The sequence below is a fragment of the Morone saxatilis genome, unplaced genomic scaffold, assembly GCF_004916995.1.
Source record: "Morone saxatilis isolate NCDOM2014 unplaced genomic scaffold, NCSU_SB_2.0 Contig3, whole genome shotgun sequence".
Taxonomy (NCBI): domain Eukaryota; kingdom Metazoa; phylum Chordata; class Actinopteri; family Moronidae; genus Morone; species Morone saxatilis.
The window spans coordinates 9,172,710-9,182,553 of record NW_023339873.1 but is presented as its reverse complement, the minus strand read 5'-3'; the positions used below and the strand labels follow the sequence as shown (position 1 = coordinate 9,182,553).

General features: G+C 41.3%; 1 protein-coding gene across 1 annotated transcript; it reads left to right on the top strand.

The window, feature by feature from the left end:
• The first annotated feature begins 751 nt into the window (after nucleotides 1–751).
• On the top strand, nucleotides 752–4,012 carry LOC118336726 (gap junction delta-2 protein). The gene is made up of 2 exons (XM_035673407.1): nucleotides 752–1,188; nucleotides 1,927–4,012. The coding sequence occupies exons 1-2, from the start codon at nucleotides 1,118–1,120 to the stop codon at nucleotides 2,768–2,770; spliced, it is 915 nt and encodes a 304-aa protein (XP_035529300.1). The 5' UTR covers nucleotides 752–1,117; the 3' UTR covers nucleotides 2,771–4,012.
• Nucleotides 4,013–9,844: the final 5,832 nt, after the last annotated feature.

The window sequence follows — 9,844 nt, the reverse complement described above, 5'->3', positions numbered from 1 at the left end:
GAGAGAGAGGGGGGGGGGGAGGCAGGTTGCCTTGTAAAGCGATTAGCAACTCAGATGGTACTTTCACTCTGTCACTGTATCCAGAGCATCATCTTTGCCCGAGGTGGAAACAACAGCTCTACCAGCTGGGCCAGCAGCCTGCGACATGGGGAGGGAGATAGCTCTGGGCAAGCGAGGCTATCCGCTCCCAGAAAACTAAGATCAGGTCCTTTTATAAAGCCAAGTTGCACATATAGGCCATATATGGGACAATAGGTTTTGTTAAAATGATATAATAAATATTGCATATAGGCTACAAGTCTAAATATCTGTATATGCCTGATAATACTGAATCCTGAAATACACAGGGAAGTCTTAATGCGCCCAGGACACGGTGCGTCCCCAAGCCCTGTCCAGGAAAGATGAATTGGAGTATATGTGGTGCACATGCGGTTCTCTAGCTCAGTGAGTTGACTATAATAACAATACAGCCAGAGTTAGGGTTAATTCTCAAGTGGAACCACCCATCTAAAAATGCATAAACTCATGGTACTAAAGGCTGTAACACTCTGGACACACAGCAGTGCCCACTGAACGGCGTATGCAATATACAAAACTGTAATACTGGAAATCAGAAGCCCTGGTACTCCTGGCTGCGTTCCACCGACCTGTCTGCGCGTACGTGACGCATGGGAGGGAGGGGTGGGGGGGGAGACTACTTAAAGGCGGATTAACGCTGGCAAGACATTAAATCCAACCTCCCTTCATCCAGACGCAGCGCGCAGCCCATCAACCTGATCTGAAGATCGAAAATAGGAGGGCTTATAGTAATCAGCCCTTCAGACTCCCATGACAAGGAAAAGTGTGGCAACGTCGTGGGAGCGCTCGGCACACACAGCAGGACGCTCACTGGCGCTGCGCGCTCAGCACATAACCAACCAGATAGCGCGCACAGAGACGGAGAGAGACGGGGACGGCAGCAGCATCCCGTGACGGATGCATTTTGTAGCTAAAATCGGACGCTTTGGAGACTGAGAACAACGAGAGGCAGGGAGAAGAAGGACGGGGAAATAACGCGCTTTTTTGGAGGGATTGAACAGAGTGCCGTTGTGCTCTAGTCTTCTCCGGATGCTCAGAAATGGGGGAATGGACTATACTAGAGAGGCTCCTGGAGGCTGCTGTCCAGCAGCACTCTACTATGATAGGAAGGTAAGATCAACAAAAAACCAAGAAAGAACCGAAGAATCGCAGCAGCCTCCAGGATCGTCTTTAGCATGGTTCCCAGTCCCCCGTTTCTGTCTTGTGCCTCAAGGATCTTCTGTAGCATGGTGCCCAGTCCTCCGTGTCTGTGTTGTGGATTTTTTCTGTCTTCTTTCACAGATATCCTTTTTTTCCCCTCTTCCTTCTAAACGAGACAGCAAAGTAAATCAGTCGACAGCTGTCTTTCCAGAACCTGGGATGGTGCTGCAAACAGCTTACACTAAACTAAAATTCACGTGTCATTTCGTGTATTCATCCATCCACATTATCCATTTGATATTTGTTGGTGAGTTTGAGTTGTGGTGTGTGCTCATCAGGAGTGGCAGAAAGAGATTGAGAGAGTCGGCGTTATCACATCTTTCCATTAATAAAAAAAAAAAAACACCACCACAGGTACAGTCAAAGCAACGCCGATTGCTTACATGTCATTTCATCCATTAAAATCAGAAAAACACACACCACACAGACACGCCGAGACACGCATAATAGGAAGAACACAGAAAAGAAAAAACGCATATTATCCTCAAGAGCGTCCAGTTTCAGCACTGGACAGCTCCCTAAAACCTGCACACCATCACAATTGGACTCGGCGCTCTTGGCGCACAAGTGAACCACTCATTTAAATCAGTTAACACACATATATTTACACTTATTTTCACATTGTTTGTTTGTTTGCTTGCTTTTTAGGATCCTACTAACAGTGGTGGTCATCTTCCGGATTCTAATCGTAGCAATAGTTGGAGAGACTGTCTATGATGACGAGCAGACCATGTTTGTTTGTAACACCTTGCAACCGGGCTGCAACCAGGCATGCTACGACAAGGCATTTCCCATTTCACACATAAGATATTGGGTTTTTCAGATCATCATGGTGTGCACCCCGAGTCTTTGTTTTATAACGTACTCGGTGCACCAGTCGGCCAAGCAGAAGGAGCGGCGGTACTCAACAGTCTATCTGACACTGGATAAGGATCAAGATTCACTGAAGCGAGACGAGAGCAAAAAGATAAAGAACACCATTGTTAATGGAGTACTTCAGAACACGGAGAACTCCACCAAAGAAGCCGAGCCAGACTGTTTAGAAGTCAAAGAGATCCCTAATTCGGCCATGAGAACTACAAAGTCCAAAATGAGGCGACAAGAGGGCATCTCCAGGTTTTACATCATCCAGGTGGTTTTCAGAAACGCGCTGGAAATAGGCTTCTTGGTGGGTCAGTATTTCTTGTATGGATTCAACGTCCCGTCGGTGTACGAGTGCGATCGCTACCCCTGCATCAAAGATGTCGAGTGCTACGTCTCCAGACCCACGGAGAAGACAGTGTTCCTGGTCTTCATGTTCGCGGTCAGCGGGTTCTGCGTGGTGCTGAACCTGGCAGAACTCAATCACTTGGGCTGGAGGAAAATCAAAACGGCCGTGAGAGGAGTGCAGGCTCGGCGGAAGTCCATTTATGAGATCAGAAATAAGGACTTGCCGAGGATGAGTGTGCCTAATTTCGGCCGTACTCAGTCCAGTGACTCTGCTTATGTGTAACAAACACACACATACACACACACAAACGGGGAGGAAGAAGTGAAAATATGTAAAAGAAAAAAAATATATACAACAACAAATAATTAAAAAACATGATGGACATGATGGACAGCTCCGCACGCCTAATTCGTGTCATGACTTAAAGAGTGGGCAGATTCTTTTTTCTTTCTTTTTTTTTTTTGATTTGTTGGTCTTTTAAGGACTTCATGGCAAGCGTGGATCACACGTTTGTTTACTTATTTATTATTGCACTGATGCAACTTTTTAGTAACGTTTATACTCTATGTAAGATGCTAAATGGAGACCATGTAAACGTGTTCACATATTTACTCTCTGTGGGCTGTTCTGTTGTACTTGAAGAGAGTAAATGCAAAAATTGCACTAAGAGGTGAACACTTGAGGGCCTGACCTTATGTGCTACTGACCTGACGGTGTTTTTAAGACGTTTTTTTTCTTTCCATCTATTTTTGGCACCAACCTAATTAAATGGCACCATACACAGTGGTTAAAGGAAAAAAAAATAATCTATCATCCAGATTTATATATGCATAGATATAAATCCTTACTTACTATGGTTCGACCTAGTTGAAATACATCAACGTAATTCATGTTTTTTTTTGTTTGTTTGTTTGTTTGTTTTTTTGTTGCCTGTGTTGCACCACTGACCTTAACATATGTAACCATTCCATTGCTTTATAGCTGACTTGCAAAACAGTATCTGGTGAATTTGCTGCAAATGCTAACGTCTGTGACTTCCTTAATTTATGACACACCAAAGCGCCCACTGCTTTTATTTGTGAAGTGTTTTCTTGCTTTTGTGTAATCAAGTGCCATACTTGTATATAAACATGATATATATGTATACTTATAAATATATAAATATATAATAATCATCATGAAAGCTGATTCCCTGCTTGGATTATGCTTAATGCCGCCCAATTTTTTTATTTGCTTTAAATGTATTTGTTGTGATTTAACTGAAAAAAGAAACAAGATATACAGTTCTCTGTTCTATACAGTTTCTCTGTTTTATTTTGCAAATGACTGGAATAAGAAATGAAGTGCTAGTCTTTTTTTTATATACAAGAAGTAAATGTCTCTCCCCAATCAAAGCTGATCAAAAACTGAAAAATAGCACAAATTGACATTTTTATCAAAGAATGGGCAATAGAAATCTGCTCTGGTGCTACAGTTTTTCATAGAATGGTTTTAAATGTAACCGAAACAGACCGGAAAAAAAACCAAACCTAATTTTTTTTTTTCTGTGGAAAATAAAAGTGGGATTCATGTACACCAGAAATGTGTGAGGTGCAGTACTTTGTGTCTGCTACTCTAGCTTGTGTTGACTGACCTATTACACCCACACACACACACAGACACACATATATACTGTATATCCAGAGGAAGTTTTGCCTTGGTGCAGTGAAGATGTTAGCCACACCCACTCTCTACAAAAAAAAAGAAAAAATACTGCAGGACACACCTTGTAGAGGATCTTATCACTCTGCAATGTGTTGCAATACTGGTGCTGCTTATATGAGACACATCAATACTTAAGCTCCATAACAGAGTGGCCAGAGGGAACATTTAGTGTATATGGCATGCATCAAATCCAAAACTGCCCTCAGCCCTTATGGTGAGTTATACATTCACAGTGTCTCACTGTGAACTTAGTTTGTGACTTTCCTCATGCTCTGCAGGAATGATAGAAGCTGATCATGATTCTGAATACTAAGGGAGCAACGTATCCCTTCTTCTCTCATTTGAGAAACACTATGAGAAAGCAGCCTGAACTAACGGGAAGGTTGTGTGATCCCGGTGAAGGTCAAAATGAAAACAAAAGATGGGGAGAGGAAAAAGTGCTCAAGAATATGCCCACACAAGGGACAGAGATATTGAGACAGAAATAAAGACACAGACAGATAAGATGAGATATTTGCGGCTGACCGTTGCAGGTGATCTGGGAAGGGCTGGTCTCTTCACGATTCTCCTGCCAAGATGACTCCGCAAAGCCGGGAGAAATCAAAGAGCAGAAGCATCGGCGCATCCATCTCCAACTCAGCAGGGACCCCGAGATTTCTCCCTAAGTCATGAACATAAAAAAAGAAAAACAGTAGAGCCGTTTGTCAACTTTGTTCTGATGCAATGCAGTGCACGCCTGTGTGCATCTCTGTTTCCCTCTCCTCTTTCTCCTGCTCATCTGTATATTTTTTAGGCATTCAATTACTCCTCAAGTGCCCTACTACAAAAGGTATAAAACATCAGGGTTCCATATTCACTAAACAGTATCACAAAAATGAGGGAAAATAGCACAAACAAATAAAAAAATACTGTATGTTTAACAGTTCAGTGTTGAAATTCAATTGTCATAGTTTTTGATGCTTTGATAGTTTTATTTTACTGCAACATTCAACCTGCTTTCAAACTCCAGCAAAAATGGCAAAATTATTGGGGTATGTTCCAATGCAATTATGCATGCTGTCATGCATTTACATCATGTGAGTGTTGCAGGGCTCAGCAGAGATTACACTGTACCTATGTGTCTGCATTTTTTTGTAGCCATGACAGCAAGGTTACAGGTCACATAAAGAGCATTTGGCTGGCGGACAGTACAATAACTGCACACGAAGATTCACTTGATTCAGATTTACACATCCAAGACAATGCAAACACACTGTATATTGAGATCTATTCTAATGGACCTATGCATTTATCTACTGGCCTTACCCAGCCTGACAACTGCAGTAGAACACATCAAGGCTGCACACAAGCTATTTTAAGACTACAAGGCGAAACACTGCAGGAACACCTTCAATTTCCTGTGATTGCAGGTGCTCAGGTTGAAGGCAGAGATTTTTAGAGACACATATCCCCCCCTTAATGTGAGGTCTTCTCCCTGGATGTATACTGTGGGAGAGGAAGGCACTTAGATAACAAACAAACAAGCTTTTTTATGAGCAGAGTGGGCCACCTCATCACAACTCTGTTCACCTTCATTCAGGATTTCTTGTCTTGTTTAAGATCATACGCTGCACACATTATTTGTAGGTGTGTGTGGTGTGCAGGTGCCAATGTTATAATATATAAAAGATCTTTTGAATCAAATTCCACCTCCACAGAAAAACGCCCACACTCCTCTACTTGTTCTATAGCTGAGAGAATTAATCCAGAAAAAAAATCTGAATGTGTTCATATTTCATGCAAATGTATCACAACTTAGACGGAAAGCACAGAATGCATAAAAGCACAGAACTTCACATAATTAAATGCAAACGCCAGGCGGAACATAATGTAACAACATAAATATTCAGTATTTAGTGTAGGTACTAAGAAGAAAGGTTAGGAAGTTTGATTTTAAATGGGTATAATAATTTAAATTTTAAATAATATAATATTCTTAGGCCAGCAGGCAGGCTGTTCCAGTTGAGTAAAAAACAAACTGTATATGAGTTAATTTCCCTTGTTTATCTATGCTGCATTAAAATGTGGAAGTCATCAGGTTCGAAGTCGCGGAAGCGACTAAAATTGTGTATATAGCAATTTCCTACGCATATTTAAACCACATTACCTTAAACTGTCATACCTTAGGTCAAATTTGAAAAGATTTTGTCCAAAGGCACCGGATATAATAGGAATTTCATTGTTTGGCACAGTAAAATCTTCATGCTGTAGGAGAGGATAATGAAATCATCATAAAAAAAGCTCTTTTATTGTAATCATCTCTCTGTCCTAACTTCAACTCGTTATTTTTAAAACACAGAGTTCAAATGAGACCAGTCAAAATGATGATTATGTGATATTACACATGGGTCTGTGTTTATTAGTCAAAAATATGTTCTGCTTATTCATGAAATATTTATATTTTGTATTAAACATAACATGTTACAAGATTTAAACAAGCAAGCATGGCATTATATATTTAGTTACATAATAGTTTATCTCAAGGCCTGAGTCTATTCAAAAGAGCCAGCGGAGACTGGGTGAGTAGTTAGTGGTTTGATAAGCAGATCTACTTGTTTCTTGGTCGTCTCCTCGTGAGAAGGACAAAGAAAGTATATTTTGTGGTTTGGAATTGCAGATGTGACAACACCATGACCAGAGTGTGTTTTTATTTGAGGGACAAGGCCAGACTGGTGGAGGTGAGTGATGGAGCTGGAGCGCTGACACCTTTATTAACAATCATGGCAGCCACCTTACATCATACTGACAAGTCCCCTGGAATAAGGTGTTAGAAGAGGACAGTTGAAAAGATTCCAAAATACAATCAAATCAATCATAACAGGACTCAGAATAACTAAAACTCTTCAGATTATTTGGTGTCTGTCTGTGCATGTGTGTTTGTATTTGGATATAACAATTATTTGTAGCTGTTTTTTATTCATTTATACTTTTTTTAAACCAAAGTATATTATTTTGAAGAGAGGAAATACCCTCACACGACCGCAATCGGCTCTGCTCGGTATGGCCTTTCAGAAAATGTGAGAGATTAAACCAGAACTTTCACCTGAGAGTGAATCCTGCAATCCCTCTGCCCCAAAACATGCATGTCCTCCCAATTTCTCCTCTTTCACCAATCTGAAAAGAGAAGGCTGGCTCCGGGGGAGCACTGCTTTAATTCTGCCTTTTGCGCAGATTACTGCATGAAAGGGGGAGAGCAAACAGAAGAAAAACAGTGAATGTGGGTCTTTTTGATCCACTCAGCCAGAAGCAATGAAATTAGCCTGGTTATTGCAGCACATATGCACGGCATAGCATGGCATAGGCAGATATGGCAGACATTGAAACAAAACACACTTGATGTTTGCATCCATGTGGAGGAGGAAGCAGTAACGTATTTGCACAGTGTGACCAAGTTTCTAACTTTCTGTCTGCCAGGGGAGCAAAAGGACCCACTCAGTTCTGGCTGTAAAGTAGTTTTCTCTGTCTCAAGCCACAATAGTTTCTCTTCCTCCTCACCACTCTGCTTTACAGCAGTTCAAAGAAGCAGAACACCAAACTTTTGTTATGTGATCTGTGCTTTGGGTGTTTTGTCTTTTAAATTCTCCACTTTAATGAAATCTTCAAAGTGCAAGGACAAAAGGACGGAGAACATTCAACAGCGTCTGTACAGAGGGATTTGGCTGGCTGGTTTGGTTGGTGGTTGAGCTGTATTGGCCCATACAGAAGGATTTGGTTGAAAATAAGCACTGGCACTGACAAAATATACCTGACAGACCTGACAGGAGATTAATTTCTCATCCATTTTTTAATGTGACCCCAGGATTAAGAACATTAGGGGATTATCCACAGATTTGTCAACCAGAGGATCACAGCGGGACAGCCAGCACCTGGGTGAGGACACAATGCACCCAAACCCCCCCAAAAAAACCCGGATGTATCCCTACTCTTTTTAGCCAGGTAGGTTAGGTTAAGATAGAGTTAGTTAGGGTAAAGATAGACCAGATAATGTTCCCCGTTTTCATTTTACACATTTTTTTCTCTACATTCAGCATTTGTAAGCTTATGAATACTACAGCGTTTTGCCATACTGCACCAACTTTCTCTGGTAAAGTAGTTTGTCATTAATGCAAAGCAGACAGGGGCGAGGCCACGTTGCAGCAACAAACCCTAAACAATTTCCTGCTTGTGACATCTTTAATTTCCCTCCAGAGGTGACAGCTCATTCTGACACGTACTGCTTGTTCTAACTTTCTATGCCCACTCGCCTCCTCTGCATCCCCTAATAGCTTGTACTACACACAGCCCATCGACCCTGATAAATGTTTAGGTTCTGCACCATTACACAGCCAATAAAAATCAACGGCTGGCAAGTCTTAATCGGACACAGTAGCGTTCGCCCGGCCAATTGGACTTGTACCGACAGGAGGTAGAGAATAGCAGAGTGCTTAGGAAGATGGAAGAGACACGGAGGCAGAAGTACAGAGATATTAATTTACAGCTACCCACACTGAAATGCAATCACACAAAGAGAAGAATATGAATCACTACTGTGTATTACAGAGGCACACAGGGCTAGAAGATAATACCAATCTTGTGAGATTTGTTTCTGCAGAATGAAAGGACCACCTTTTAACTTGTCTGCTTTGCACAAGATGAGTGAGGAAGCTGCTGCTAGAAACCAAAAAAAAAAGACTGATAATGACATGGAAACAAAGAGAAACAAAGAAATTATACAAATATCACTACTTTGATGGGGAATTCAGTTGTTTCTTAATCCCAGGGGACGTGTAAGATTACACAATGTGGGATGGACTCACTGACTCTGCCGCTGCTGCTTGTGTTCATCATCTACTCTACCTCACTGTGGTTTACCTTTGGACTCTGTATGAACCACATTGCTGTCTGCTTTTTTCCCCAGCTGATTTTCTGCAAGTATCTCAATTTCTACTCCCCTCCCTTACTTATTTACTTGCCCTCCTGCTAAATAATCTACCTCCAAATCGCTCCCTTCCTCCATCCTTGCTGTTTCCCTACCATCTCTTTCTCTCTCTCTCTCTCTCCTTGGTATGTTTCTGTTCTCTCCCTTCCTACCTCTCCCACCCCTTCACCCATCCCCCCACTCCCATTCTGATGTGATGCCACTTTGCCGTGAATCACGTGGTTGTCGTTTCACTGAGCCCCAAAGAAAGGTATGAGATCACACTTTACATTTCAGCTTTCAGTCTTTTATTGATGCAGCGCTATTTAAAAATACCACTGGTTTGATTTTGAACCAAAGCTTAGAAATAGCATAAGTGGAGGATTCAAGGCAAATCTGGCTACAGGTTTGCTGTTATAGCAAATGTGTTTTGAAAAATAGGGAATTCTGCAACACAGAACAATTAACTCTAAACCAGAAATAATGAGAGTAATAGTAGGCTATAACACAAATGTATTTTTAGACATTGCTGTATAAATCTGAAATAGCAGTGCACCATTTTCGTGCAATGTTTTCCATCCATACTGAAACACAGTAATAGCTAGTTATCTTATGTGTTACTCTGCTGACTGAAATATAGATGAACTCACAATTTAGTTTTTCTGATTTACATGTTGACATTTCTGTAAAATGTTTTGATTCTGTTGATTGCTGGT

What these genes read in the sequence shown, in the direction of transcription:
- LOC118336726 (XM_035673407.1), top strand. Translation starts at nt 1,118, where the DNA reads ATGGGGGAATGGACTATACTAGAGAGGCTCCTGGAGGCTGCTGTCCAG. An exon ending in CACTCTACTATGATAGGAAG is followed by an intron (nt 1,189 to 1,926) that starts GTAAGATCAACA and finishes CTTGCTTTTTAG; the next exon opens with GATCCTACTAACAGTGGTGG.